This window comes from Glarea lozoyensis, assembly GCF_000409485.1.
Source record: "Glarea lozoyensis ATCC 20868 chromosome Unknown GLAREA12, whole genome shotgun sequence".
Classification (NCBI taxonomy): Eukaryota; Fungi; Ascomycota; class Leotiomycetes; order Helotiales; family Helotiaceae; genus Glarea; species Glarea lozoyensis.
This window is the reverse complement of record NW_007360986.1, coordinates 708574-723229: the sequence shown is the minus strand read 5'-3', so window position 1 is coordinate 723229 and position 14656 is coordinate 708574. Positions and strand designations below refer to the sequence as shown.

At 46.6% G+C, this 14656-nt stretch overlaps 4 protein-coding genes across 4 annotated transcripts; 2 read left to right on the top strand and 2 right to left on the bottom strand.

Annotated features, from left to right (window-relative positions):
• Positions 1-1214: 1214 nt before the first annotated feature.
• GLAREA_10679 (uncharacterized protein) lies at positions 1215-2499 on the bottom strand (the record flags this gene model as incomplete). The annotated part of the gene is made up of 4 exons (XM_008079780.1): positions 1215-1659; positions 1712-1915; positions 2029-2186; positions 2236-2499. 4 exons carry the CDS (start codon positions 2497-2499, stop codon positions 1215-1217), a joined length of 1071 nt encoding a protein of 356 aa, XP_008077971.1.
• A 1416-nt stretch (positions 2500-3915) lies between these two features.
• Positions 3916-5061, top strand: GLAREA_10678 (uncharacterized protein; the record flags this gene model as incomplete). Its single annotated transcript, XM_008079779.1, has 3 exons — positions 3916-4064; positions 4114-4230; positions 4284-5061. The coding sequence occupies 3 exons, from the start codon at positions 3916-3918 to the stop codon at positions 5059-5061; spliced, it is 1044 nt and encodes a 347-aa protein (XP_008077970.1).
• Positions 5062-5792: 731 nt separating this feature from the next.
• On the bottom strand, positions 5793-8003 carry GLAREA_10677 ((Trans)glycosidase; the record flags this gene model as incomplete). The annotated part of the gene is made up of 2 exons (XM_008079778.1): positions 5793-6058; positions 6116-8003. 2 exons carry the CDS (start codon positions 8001-8003, stop codon positions 5793-5795), a joined length of 2154 nt encoding a protein of 717 aa, XP_008077969.1.
• A 4826-nt stretch (positions 8004-12829) lies between these two features.
• Positions 12830-13817, top strand: GLAREA_10676 (uncharacterized protein; the record flags this gene model as incomplete). The annotated part of the gene is made up of 2 exons (XM_008079777.1): positions 12830-13003; positions 13056-13817. 2 exons carry the CDS (start codon positions 12830-12832, stop codon positions 13815-13817), a joined length of 936 nt encoding a protein of 311 aa, XP_008077968.1.
• Between the last annotated feature and the right edge of the window lie 839 nt (positions 13818-14656).

Genomic DNA, 14656 nt, shown 5'->3' with positions numbered 1-14656 from the left:
GACGATGAGGCTAGATATCTCAGCATATTTGAACCTAAGGGTTTCTCTTCAAATGATACTTCTTTTCGGTCTTGAAGTCCTACACAACAAGTCTCAAAACGCTTCGTTGATTTGACTTGGAAATTTCTCTCCATTCCACATCTTCCTTCCCCTCCTCTTTACATTCCGATCAAACATCTTATTTGTGAATACTGGACAGACAGCATATCTATTTGTAAGTTCCGCATATCACTCTGTCACTCATTCTCTGCAGACACGTCTTCAAAATCCAATAAGTCACTATCGTGACCCTAAACATCGAAACCCACATACATCAAGTGCCAAGTAACTTAATTACACAAATGAGAGCCTCAAATAAAGCCCATCTCATCGAATGAAACTAGACCTATAGTGCTCTTTCGCTTATCATCGATCTTGCAGAAACTCAACTGCATCCTGCCAGATCTGTGTCCACATTCTGCATGTGGCTTCAGCGCAATTTATACGTGGCTTCGGCATTTCCCATTTCACAGCTTGTGGCTAAAATAAGCTTTGGTGTGTTTTAGATTTAACTTTGTTTGTTAATGAAGTAATTTTGGTGGGTCATTGTTGGTATTAAATATTAGCACGGCATGTTCAAATTCTGTTCTTCACGGGAAGGAGGGTATGTTGATTGGTCTTGCTATTCGGTCCCAGAAATGGAGCGTATGTGACTTGGGGTAGAGAGTTCTGATGCAGGATGAGGTTCCGGTTGGTTTCAACACCAAACAAACGCTTGTTTTTATGTCTTGGATTAGATTAAGAAAGTATAAAAAATTACTTTGGGTTGTCGAGAAAAGCTCATGGCAACAGACCCGTAGTTATTCATGACTTTGCTGAAAATAGCAAGGATGCTTTTATGTCTGAAGCCGACTGTGAACAACAATTAGTCCTAAGTGACGAAGATAGTATGTTCAAGGCGAGTTCTTAGAGACAGCCGATTTAGCAAGGAATATGCAAGGGAATCGTTGACATGGTATACATGGTATATATGATCAAGGATTATGGATGTTAAGTGTCTAAGGTCTCTTCATGTATCTGAAACCAAATCAGATCTATGAAAGAACTCTGGAGCCTTATCGACAAGTTCTTTTAATGATATATGTCATCTGTTCTCATTACTACATACCAAATTAATACTTACATTTCCCTGCGCGGCCCACAATTGAACTGAATAGTCATTCTGCTATCGACGATCAAAGCCAAACCATTAAAATCCCAGTAATTAAAGATCCTCCAAAAAACGTCGCCATCACCCAAGAGGAAGTGACACTCGATGCCATGTGCGTAGCAGCACTCCGAACGCCAGTAGCAACAGAGCCGGCCGTCACCGTAACCGGCCCGCTACCGCCATTACCGCCACCATTCGTAGGCACGACCACAGGTGGAAGTGTTGAAGTTTCGTTTCCTGCTCCTCCAAGTATGGAGGGAGGAGAAGCCGTAGCGGAGTACACGGATGATGCCTCAGGAGGAGCAGTCGTCGGGAATGTAGCAGACAAGGCGCGGAAACTTGAGCTAGCACTAGCAGAGTTTGTTTCTTGTATGGTCACTGTAACTGTTGTGGTGACTGTGGAGTATGTAGAACTAGTCGTTACTGTTGATCTCGTTGTGCTGTAAACCCAGTACCAGTACCAGTATGTCCTTGATTGAAAGTTAGCTAGAAGCAGATATAGAAGGATGAAAGATTACTTACCAGGTAATGGTGAAGAAATATTCAACAGGCACTGCTACAGTCGTCGGTGGTGTACCGGTCAAAGGAGTCGTGGTTGTCGTAGTATCTGTACTTGTAATTGTCGGTACTGAGACAGCCGATCTCGAAGTCGTCGATAGGTCGTCGTCGCTGGTTTGAGAGCCTCTACGCGTCGATGTTACACCACCCGTAACATAAGCTGTGCATCTTGCATTTGTACAGCAAGCGTGGAAGCCATTTACAATGTAGCATTTATTGCCAGGATCGCAATACCTGCCATTGCTACAGCATTCACCACCGTTTGGATAGCATCCTATTACCCCACAACAATTCCAACCTGAAGGACATGTTCCCAAAGTGCCGCAGCACTTGTCGCCAGGATCAGCGCAATAACGCGAACCTGGACAACAGCTTTTGCCCGCTTTACAGCAAGAAATAGGGCAGCAGGTATCACCAGTCGGACAGCAGCCATATGACGCTGGGCATGGTTAGAACGAACGAGTTTATGTAGCAAATTACTTACTAACACATTCTGAATAGCCAGCGTCCAAACAATCTCTTTTCCCGAGCCACGAAGCTATAAGATCTCTCCCACTCAGCGGCATTGAACCAAGTTCCGAATTCCCAGATTGCTTCATCTCGAAGAGTGCAGCTTCTGGTGGTGCCGGATCTCTTGGACCCAACTGTAAATGAACCTCGCGATCAGAAATTCCCAACCCATGAACGCCATAACTTGAAAGAAGGGAGGAGACGAAAAGCGTCAGGCATGACAAAGTTCGTAGTTGAAGCATTTTGAGATGCTAGTGTGACAAGAGCGACAAAGGTATTTCTTTCTTCCGGCAAAGGAAACGGGTGGGATACTTATTTACTCCAGATCAAACCGAGGCAGGGCTTGGAGCTGAAAAGCTATAGCAGGGGAAGGTGTGGTGTTCTGCGTCTCACCCCTGCGAATCTTGTTGACTCTCCAACTTGGAAAGCATATGGCAGTATAACATCCATGGAATTTGTCTTCGTGCCCATGGATCATGGTGTACCATCCTTACCAAAGGCGTTGAGCCTTGAGAAGAGCCTTGTAAGTGCCAAGGGAATGGGTGCGGGAGGAGAATCATTGTTTACCCTGAGGCCACGACCGCAGTTCAATACTAGAAACTCAATTTGCAGTTCCATATGAATTCCAACATAAGAGCTGAACTATGGATAACCTCCCTTGTCCTAGTTATTTGTTAGTCACAAGACAAAAAACGCACAACTTCTAAGCAAATCAACAAGAAAGAAGGAAATTTTGACTTCAATAGGAGGTTGATCTCCGCCCTAACAACCTCTGAGGTTCAAGAACTGGTGGTGAAGGGAAATGGCGGATGAAAATTGCAGCGATCTCCCCATTTCTTACCCGTGTGTTCGCCAATCCAATGTCGTTTTCAGCGCCACCACATCTTGAGGCTGAACCACGACGATGTGATAGGGAGGAAAGTATATTGTGTGCGAGATGTTCGAGTATTTATGCAGTGATAACGGTTTGAAGGATTCGGCCAAGAGATTTTTCTGTGCTGTCAAGCAAGCTGCATCTTTGGGAGAATCACGCGTGGAGTTGACTCACTTTTTAGCAACAATGGACTTCCAGGTTGAACGTTGTTTTCAGCCTTTCCACGCTAAGGATCCTGAGAGCTGACTGATAACTACGGAGGTAAACAATTGACGAACTCAATTCGTCGAATTGAGATATATAAGTACAAAGGTAGTAACACGATGCAGAGGTTGCAAAGGAAATTGAAACGTGACCGTGACCAAACAAGATGAACTCGCTTACTGATTTAGTCACGTGATAGATGTACATCCCCTTCCACGTCGCAATCTTCTGATCGCTCTCATTTACATTATCGTGGCTATTAACTTCTTCCATCTCAATGAATACATGTGATATCATTGATCATGGTACAACACCAGAAAACTAGCTATGAAAATCATGATCATCACGTAAAACAGCCTTGCTAAGCTGCCTGGCACTTCCAGAATCTCTAGCCTTCTGGCTAAAAGTGATACTCTTTGATCAAAACAAGCTCAAAATGGTTGAAAGCACGCTTGAACGATCTTAATATCTAATAAGCAAAACCCATTTTTTGACTCAGATAACGTCTCCACATTGATATCAACAGGCCATTCTCAAGTTATCGAAACTTGAGAACCACGACAGCAGGGCTGAGGCAATAATGACCAGACTTATCTTCGTCATTCCTCTCGTCGTTACGACATATCTCTGGAACATGATTCCACGGTGGAAATTTCAACCTCGCGGTGATGAGAAGAATGGACTTGAATTGAGGGCAGCGGTAGGTATTTCTCTTACAGCAACCCATGGGTACGTACTTCGCCAATCATCTTCTGATGCCTCTTTTAACAGAATTTAGAACCCTCTCCCTGAGAAATCCGGACGGATCATTCGAAGATATCGGTCGTGTCGAGGGCTCTGACGAGTACATATCAATGATGAAACGACTTTCAGCGCCGTCGGCAAAACACATCAGGTAAAATTTCCCTGCTACACACCCTCATTCATCAGCCCTCTAAAATCCACCAGTCCCCCATATTCAACAATGGAAGACCTCTGGGACGACATCCCCCGCGTCTTCCTGCAAAACGTACGAAAGAAACTCGGTCTTCCCGCCTCATCAGACGCTGGAATTCTAGCTAAATTGCTGCGCTCACTTCTAACACTCCACCCACTCAAATCAACTCAATCAGTCGTGATAAGCTATCCCCCAGTAATGGCCCTGTACAACGACGACATTATCCAAACGGCCATCTACCTCAACATCCCTCTTCAAACCGGAATATTGTTCCAGTCCCGTGAACTAGTCGCCGCCTTCGCCGGCCACGGGCTAGGATTGTGTGAACACCCTGAGGATCGGGACGGTTGCTATGATGAACTCCAAAGACTACCAGTGAAGCAGGTTTTTCACGTCGAGTATACAGCCAAAGCGATGCTCTTTCATACCGCACCGTTACGCGGTGCGATTGATCTCGCGGATTCTGATATCCGCGCAGTGGCGCTATGGGATATGGGTGGTGAGGCACGAGGGGAGAAGGATTACGTGGAGAAACTGAGGGACTATGTTTTGAAGTTTGTAAAGGAGGGACGGTTCAGTGAGGAGTGGGAGACGGTGGTTGTGATGACTGGTGATGAGGAGTGTGTGGGGGATGAGGAGGTCAAGGATGTGATTAGAGACGGTTTGAAGATGGCTGGGATTACAGCGGTGAGGATTCTGGATGCGAGGCCGGAGTTTGTTGCTGCTAGAGGTGCTGCGGAGTTGTGTTTTAGAGGAAGAGTGAGCAGAGAAGCTGGAGAGCTGCGGTGAATGTTAAGTTTATGTGCTCATTGTTTATAGCGATTAGGGGGTTTGGATTGAATGAAAGCTTTGTTGTGATTCTGAACTCAAGCAGTTCAATACTCATCTCAACATCTCTAGACGCCTCTATCCGTCTCCTGTCCGGTTGTCTATGAAGACGCGTTTGTGCGAGGTTATGAATGAGCCAACCTATAAAGCAAAATTGCTTAGGTACTATGTCGATTGTGTTCAAAGATTTGTCTCTAATATATCTTGCTCTCGTTTTCCCGCTAATCTCCCATCAAAACATTGACCTACACTAGAAACAATTCAAGATCTAAACGTCACTGTTAAGGCCCAAAAAACGACTCTCCAAGTTTCCAAAAACTTTCTATCATTTCTCTAAATTCCAAGATCTGATGCTCCCGAGGAAGCCGATCTCGAGAATTATATAATACAAATACACAAAATACTACTAGTCCAATTACGCCTCTGCATATCTCGTTACCAACTGCCAAAGACTCGCGTAACTGAACTAGTCATAATGATTTTCCTTGAACCCTTTCTAGGAAAAGAGAAGGATGGTATCTCTATTTTAAGAGCGCTCGCATCATCGTATACGCTCATGCTTGCATCCCCATTACATCGCTAACATCCAAACCTCCAAATAGCATTCAACATTTCCTCGTAAACAGCGCCGCCGTCCCAAAAACGCCTTAAATGCCCAAAACCTTAATTCAAAATGACAAAGTATCCATAAATCAAGGTGCAGTCTTGCCACCACAATCCGGGATCTTGACCCCAGATTTCAGAACCCTATTCACATCCATCAATCCCCACTGGTCCTCCCATTCCTTCCCGGGTTCATTGAATTTGATCTTCCAGGGCTCGTCGAAGGCCTCGAACCAGAAGTAATTGGTGCCGTTTGCCAAGGCGCCACATACCCAATCGTCCATGAAGTTGTTCAATTCTGTGATACCGGCGACGGAGCCAACGGCACAGGTGGTGGCTTCACCGCATGATTTACCTGTGATTAAAGAATTAGTAAACTGAAAAGTGGAAGGTGTGGGAGGGTTATTCTTACCTCCTTTCGCAGGCCAGCCTGTTTCAGAAATATAGTTCTTGGAGAGGTCCGGTTTGAATGGAACATCTTTATTTTGCCAGAACTGCCATGTCCACGCTGCTGCACCAGTAGACTCTTCACCAGCGAAAAACGGATGGATGTTCGCCATGAGGATATCAACCTGATCTGCGAATGGCTGTGTCCATTTATCGCCCAAATCTGCGCTTGCTACTGGGATGGAAATTCCTCGAGTTGTGAGATTACTTTTAACGTTCTCAAGAACCGTTCCAAGTTCTGTGATGGTCATATCTTCTCGGAAAAGAACTTCGTTACCAACGATGACGCCAACAAATGAAGCTGACCCGTGGGAGTCGAATATATCATACATTTGCTGCAACTGTCGAGCGTTTGTTGTGGCATTCTTGTCCTGCCATACTCCCATCCATATTTTCGTGGTGCCGTTCAAGCCAAGTCTGTCAATGGCGTGCAAAACCATCTGGGTCTGATTGCAATCTGTACCATATAATCGGATCGTGTTAGAAAGCTGAGAAAGAACCGCAACGTCTCTTGTCACGTTGTTCTGAGATGCTGGATAGTGTAGGCAATCGGGGTACTGAGTATACATTGGCGTGTAATCGATTCCAGGAAAGACTTTATGTAGATTCTTGTTGTTGAGTAATGCCTTGATCTCCGTCGAGTCTTTACTCAAATCGCCATTACTCTTATTGTCCTCCGCCGCTGAAGCACCAGATGGACCGTTGGCCGCTTTCTCCGCGCTCTTTTTCTGACTTCCAAGTATACCACCAACGATACCACCAGCAATCGCACCAAGAAGTGCAAGACATGCTAGTATGATCACCAGAATCTTCAATTTCTTGCTTCCAGTCTTCTGCTTCGCTAGCCACTCGCTTTTCTCCTGCCCCGTACCAGTCTCACCCAGGTTGTATTCCCCAGGATTATAAGGTCCGCTCACTGGGTCGTATTGCTTTGTACCACCCTTTCCGACAAGGCCTCCAAGTGTACCCATTATTCCTCCTGCGGCAGCAGCTCCTCCCACACCCCCAGCAGCTATTGGTAAATTTCTGTCTGATTGACTGTTACTTAGGTTGAGCATAGATGTCCTCTTCCCGTTCCTGTACTCCAATCCATCATCGCCATCGTCCGCGATGCTATTTGGGTCGAACTCGGTGAGATTTGGATCAACATTTCTCGAATATCGATATGCTGACTGATCTGAAAATGGATCCTGATTAAAGCTGCTAGGCGACCTTGAAACTACCGATCGTGATTGTGGTGATGCTAACCCAGCCGGAAACGCCGCGGCACCCAGAGGAGCCAAAGAAGCAGAGGACATGTCCTGTCTGATCGCAGGCCTTTGGTATGGTGAGTCTTGGTAGTCGGGTGTTCCTCTCTGCGGTTCGTAGCCAAGCACCTCTCTTTGCGGATCGTAGTTGTGCATCTCCCTCTGTGGATCGTAACCAGGAGTGTTCCTCATCGCTTCAACACCGCTCTCCCTTGCATTCGCATCCGCTACACTGTATGCAATCCCAGTCATACCACCAGCAGCCTGCGGACCGAAATTATCTACTCCAGATGTTGTGTCTGAATACTGCGAATTTGTATTATACCCCGACTCTTGCGCCCAATGTCTAGCGTTCTGCCCGCGATGTGGTGGTGGAGGAGGAGGAGATTCTATCCCAGCGTATTCTTCGACGGGACTTGCTGGTCCGCGGCCACTGCTATATCTCCTTTCGGCTCGTAATCGATTGAAAGAACTCTCTGGATGAGCAGCTGGATTCGTGTTACGTGGTGGTGATGACCCTGCTGGCGCGTAGTTTTGAGGTTGTTGCAATCGTGATTGTATGGGAGGTGTTCGGCGACCGTCATAAGGGTCCTCGAATCGGTCCATCTTGAGGAATGGGTGAATGTGAAATGTATCTGTTGCGTCTGTAACGCGAGTTCGGATTCAAAGGGGCGAAATTGGGCTTGGATGTCTTTCACCTCGTCGTTCTAAACACCTACACAAACAATGGCACAACTCTATTATTTCTTTGAATCTGTAAAACGCAGCAAAGCAATCATTCAGTGGGGGTATATCGTGCAATCGTCAGCTCATAAAGAATATAGAAGAAACAGGAAGCCGCAGCAAGTTCTAATTGCAGGTGAGATTTCGAAATACGAAGTCAGCAACTCGTGTTTCTTCAGTCCCATTCAAGCTTTCTCGAGCAGCCTTTCGGCCTTGTATCGAACGTCATTGGATAGGCGTTGCGTTGGCTGGGGAATGCTGAAACCTGGCGAGCGAGGGCGAAAATGCAAGGGGCTGTGCTGTGCCGGCCCAATTTAGGGGATTAGCCAAAATTAGACGTGGCGGGGAGACCGAGCTCAAGGAGAATAGTTATTTGATCATCTCATGGGAACCTCGAATCGTCTTTGCGGTTCTATTTTGAAGATATACTTTGACCTTTTACTCATTCTTATCATCTTACGACTTAGTTCTCTTCCCGTTCAGCCTTCAGGCTCGGCCCCTTGCATGACAATGTACTTGTTCTCCATGCGATCCTTCCAGATTCAAGGGGCATTGTTTGTAATTGCCTATCTCGCATTACCAACTTAGATCTCACGTCCATCAAGGCCATCCTACATAATGTCGGTTTTCATCGTGCTCTTGAAACAAGTTCTGAGGATTCCTACCGTTTGACCTTCTTAACGCCGAAAGTCTGCCAAGTGGCAGTCTCAAGCCAATGGTTATTGAGTGATGGACACTTCAAGAGCTGAAGTACCTATATGGATGTGTTCTCTCTATACCTGGTATACAGATATTGATGGAGTCTAGACATTGCAACTATAGCGCCTGCCGTAATGCATTTCTCTGCGTCTAGTTCACATATCTCCTACGTTTCGTTAGCATTTTCGGAGCCAAAGATCAATTTCCAGAAGACAATACAAACAGCAAAATGGTAAAGACCTACTGAAAGCTTCCCGTCATTTCCCGTCAATCAGCTTGTTCAAATGACAGCATTGTCATCAATATTGCAGGACGAGTAAAATTCGTTTCTAGAACAAACAAGTCTGATATATGTACTGATGGTAGCCAGATATAAATACGGCAATTTCAAGATGAAACCGTTCAATACCACAAAGTCATCAGCGCTGTTCTCGAGAACGATCGTTCCATATGTGTCTCTGGGGATTACAATGTTTCTAGAGTCCACATGGTTACCATACTCTCAGTATTGCACCGTACCCAAAACGAATGGCGAGCTTACAGCTACTTTCGGAAACCAACCCCAAGAGAACGACATGTCCAAAAGCAATACCCATGGTTTTTGATACCATAGTGTTACGAGAATATGAGTAGAGCACAAGAAAGAAGCAACTATTGACAGGATATGTCATGCCCGTTTGTGTTTCCTTCACGGCCAGATCGACACAAAGAAGGATATGATGCTGTTGCTCTCGAAGGTACTCTTGTGCTGTAGGCGATCAATAACCTAAAGCACCCAGGAGTAGACGCAGAGAGCATTTTCCAGTTGCGTTGACGGAGTTGAAGAATATGTTTAGGGAGATCCACAAGGCAGCCGAAGCCAATCGAGTGAGCAGGATCTGGCAGTAAGTGGAAGAAAGATTTCCGGGGAAGTACAATGCGTTTCTTAAAGTACGAAGTCATTTAAGATATTCTATTATAGTTGGTTGCCTGAAATTGAGAGGAGTGTGTGGACCGTTAAATACATAGACTGTAGAGATCAAAACAACATCAACACATCTTCTGTCCACCAGGAAACCGATGTAAATGTCTAGGTAGAGACTAAGCAATAGCTGTAACGCAAAACGACACCTTTATGCGATAAGTAGGCGGGTTTTACCCAAATTATGAGAGATATCTCGGGGAGCTAGGCTCGCAAGCTATAGGTGTGATTCTCTTTCCCGACGAAAAGAACTAGAACCATACTTGTATAACACACTTCACGATCTTCGCCCCATCAACCATCTCACCGGAGTCCTGGGCTTAAGCCTTAACTTGTGTAAATTACCCCAAATGCTTCTAGACCAGTTGTGTTAGGAGGCTGAGATACGGTTGCCATGCCATGATAGCCGATTACTATGAACCAAAACAAGACTTTCCAACCTCCTCGAATCTAGAAAATATAATTTACCACAACTTGACGCAAGGAGGGTAGTATGCCCTTAGGTCTTACGGCATATTTGTATCTAAATGCAAAGAAGCAAATCCAAAAGTCACCCTCTCTTGCCCAGTCGCACATGAAAAAGAAACGCTTCGTAGCCAACCACAGTTTATAACCCTAGCTCAAATCGAAACCAAAAACAAAGAAATCAGAGGTTGGGAAATAAATGATCACGCAATAGCCGTTTTATCATCGCTGACGTGCATACGGCGATATCCCATCTCAAATACATCGTGGCTGGACATCTCCAAAACTCATGATTCTGAACACGCAATAATGATGCATCCCACGCGGTCTCAATATCGCGGGGGCGGGGACACTCCGGGCGTTGTTCCTTGCGGGCGATCTCCGGATGCACAGAGCAACATGCGGCTTGGCATGGCAACGCAAGGGCCATGGGCGGAGCAGCTTCTGAGGAATAATCGCGGATTCGGATGGGATTGTAAATAATCGTCTGTCACTATGGAGATGGGAGGTGGGATTTTGTTGGAAAGATTGAGCTAGATTAGGCGGGTGAGCTTACGAAAAATGTTTGCGTGTTGGTGGACTGGGATGGGTTGGTTAGTGTCAGAGCGGTAGGGAGCAGTACGAGTACGGTTAGTAAAGTGGGAGTGGTGTGGTTGTGCCGTTTGTGTTGAGGGCGTTGATGTGATAATGATTATCTGGCCGGAAGATGCTTTTTTCACGCGGTGTGAGATGGAATAAAAAGTTGAAGAACTAGATCTCAATTTAATAAGACAGCAATCTGTCCTGGAAATTAAAAAATCTCTAGATTCTGCAAATTTTGAATGGTCGTAGACTCGTCGTCTGCTCCCGCAGCCAGCTCCAGACTAAGCAAGCGGCTTGTCGAGCGACTACCTATTATTATCTCACTCTAGCCTGCATTGTTGGAATAGGGGTAATGAACGGCGCCGTGCTAGCAGTAACGCGCACAAGTTCCCAAGCACTTGGAATTCGTAATGCAGTCGCAACGCGAGCTTGGAATCTTTGCAAAAAGAATAACTCATGACGGATTATACAAATGTATACATGGATGGGCGGTCTCAGTAATTGCCCCCAGTCCTGGCTATCATATCTCCAATCGATAAGAAGTGCGGATCATTGTTTTGCGGAGAAAACGTCCGCCCGCTTACGGGTGGGGACTTCAGGGGGAAGAGATGCAAAGGCCAAGGGGGTTGAAACTTCAATGCGCCGAGTGGGCGATCTGGAAGTATATCATCACCTCGGACCGACCGTTTGCGACCAACGATGAGCCGTCGTCGAAGTGTTGAGAGTGGAAATTTGATGGCAGACCTGGTGCGGTGAAGCAAGATTAAATGCACATCTTTTGGCAGAGTTTCAAAGATTCTGGGTTTGCAACCTGTCCGTTTCGTGCTTCCCACGATACATTGTCAAATCAGGTAGGATCATGCACTTCAATTGTCCAATCTGGTAAAGATCAGACTCTTGCCACTGACAGGCAGGATCATTGGGCGACCCGACATAAACCTGACAGTGGCGTTTCCCCGCTCTCCTGCCCACTGCCCTCGGTGGAGTGATGAGTTTTGAGTCTTGAGTCTTGGAGACTTTGAATATCTTCTTCTTCGTCACCATCTGCCGCCATATCCACGGCAGCGTATATCCCGATCTCAATACGAACCTCAACGTGGCAACGACATCATGGGACTCACTCACAAAGCGTCGATACAACGAGGATCTCATGGTGTTTTGGCTTGCCGAACGACTACTGCGTTGGTCCCAAAATGGCTCCCTTCCTAATGAAGCCGACCACTCGTATTTTCCACGCAGTGTAACCTCTCCCTGGTAGAAATCCTCAACTCTCCAGCCATCCAACAAGACTACTTGCTCCTTTAGTGAAAGCTCCGCCGGACCTAATCAGCCTCTTTGTCTTTTCTGCTGCACTAAACCCGTACGACAAGGAGCTTGCGGCGCCTCTAAGCGAATTTAGTCCCCCCTAAATCGAATTCTCCAACCACCGAAGACCGGTAAAAATGCTCGGTTTCATCAATATTCAACCTTCCATATCGATCCTCCTCAACATCCCAAGCCGTCGTGCATCGTGGACGGTCTTCCGTAGTTCTTCATTGGCCCAGAAAGCCTCTTAGCCGCCTCTTTCTCAGCCTCTAAGATGCTCTTTGAGAATAGTCCTCCTCGTCCGCGTCATGCTAGGGAGGTGAACATGCACGTTTTACAACTAAATACCAAACTAGCCCTAGCTCCACACGCAGGGAAAGATAGCAGAATGCATGGATGCCACAGTAACCAACGCGACAGGTCGTTAGTGAACCATCGAGTGCTCTCTGCTCCACGGGTGGATGGTGGATTCGGTGGGCTGGGTTGGTAGTTTAGCCCTTTGCACACTACATAAGCTCTCCTGCCTCCTTCATTCTGCTATTTAGCTTTCACCTCGTGAGACACTTAAACTTCCTTTTTGTCCTCCCTCCCTCCCAGAAAGATTGTCATTCGCTATCAATCTTCTAATAATCAACCTCATCTACTCGCACATCTCTTCATCCTTCTTCGTTAATTTACATTCGCTATTCTATTCAAGATGCATACCACATTCGCTCTCGCCGCTTTGGCTGCTGTCGCCTATGCTCGTCCACAAGGTGTTACCGAGAACATTTCTCCAGAGACATCTGCTCCTCAGGGATGCTCACCTTCACACTCTGGATCTTTCCAGATCCAGGCCGTCAATGTGACCACCAGCTCATCCAACGCTAAGGTATGTGAACTCACTTTCCATATATCGGACTTGTCACTAACATATTAATCAGCGTCAAAACTCATGCGGTTCTGAAGGTGTCCTCACTGTCGACCTCGCCGATGGTGTCCTCACCGACTCCCAAGGTCGTACAGGTTACATTGCCGCCAACTACCAATTCCAGTTCGACAAGCCAGCTCAGACCGGTGCCATCTACACTGCTGGATGGTCGTCTTGTGGCAATGGCTCATTGGCTCTCGGTGGATCTGCTGTCTTCTACCAATGCTACAGCGGTGGTTTCTACAACCTCTACGATAGACATTGGGCTGCTCAGTGTAACCCAATCTACCTCGACATTCTCCCATGCTCTGGATCAAGCACTGGATCTACCACTGGTGCTGCTTCCCAAATCGGTGATGGACAACCTCAAGTCTCAACTGCTGCTTCCGCACCAATCTCCCAGATCAGCGATGGACAACCACAAGCCACCTCCGCCGTTGCCCCAATCACCCAAATCGGTGACGGACAGATCCAAGCACCAACCTCCATCCCTCCAGTTGCTCTCCCAAGCCCAATCTCTCAGATCAGCGACGGACAGATCCAAGTCCCGACCACCGTCGCAACCCCAATCTCCCAGATCAGTGACGGACAGGTCCAAGTCCCAACCGCCGTCGCCCCCGCCCCAACCGGCGGCATCGTCTCCCAGATCCCAGACGGACAAATCCAAACCAACGCCACCTCCTCCCCTCTCCCATACACCGGCGCTGCCTCATCAGTTGCCGGCTCCCAAGTTGCCGCTCTCATCGTCGCCGTTGCCGCTGCCGCGTTCTTGTAAAATTGAACCGTGTTCTGGCACTTTTTCGCTTCTCAGAGACGCACTAAGGTACGGGGTTTCCTTGCAAAATCGCGCATTTACACATATGGATTATGACATACAAGGCATACATGGCACACGGCCGTGAAACGTGGGAGGATTTAATATGGGAAAATTCTCTGGCATTTGCATATCGTTTCGCGCGGTAGTGGATAATGGAATGGGAATGGAATGCATGTCATTTGCATAGGCGGGAAATCAATCGATAGGGATATTCGGCATGGAAAGGATGGATATGGAGTATATAGTTGATAATAAGACAATAATACACGAATTAAAAAATAAACATCTCCTCTCTCTTTGAATTCGTATGTGAATTCCACCACCCATGAATTCAAACTGTATACTGTGGCGTTGAATCAATCACGTGAATCACGCTTGACCATATCTCTCTCCACTTCACCATCAATCTACAGTTGAAATTCAAATTCTCCTCATTCGAAGGTCTCACTCACCAACACCGATTCACTTTCTCAACAAACCCTCCCTCCTCTTCTACTACAAAAGCAGGATTTTGGAGGTGAAGTACATCCATCGCATAACCCCCATGACGACACCAGTGACACCCTGAACCTTTTAGCCCTGACAATCCCTAACCTCAACACCTTCTTTCCAGCCTAGGCACATATACTAGGGTCTCGGAACTTATTCGTCACCAGACGTGCTAAATTCAGTAGGGGTGCTAAATATGGAAGATCGTCGTTTTTGCCTTGCTGTGTGTATTCGAGTACCGGTGTAACGATACGAGTGTGATGGAACTTGGTTAGGTAGAAGTAGATGTGGTTAGGGGTTTAAATACT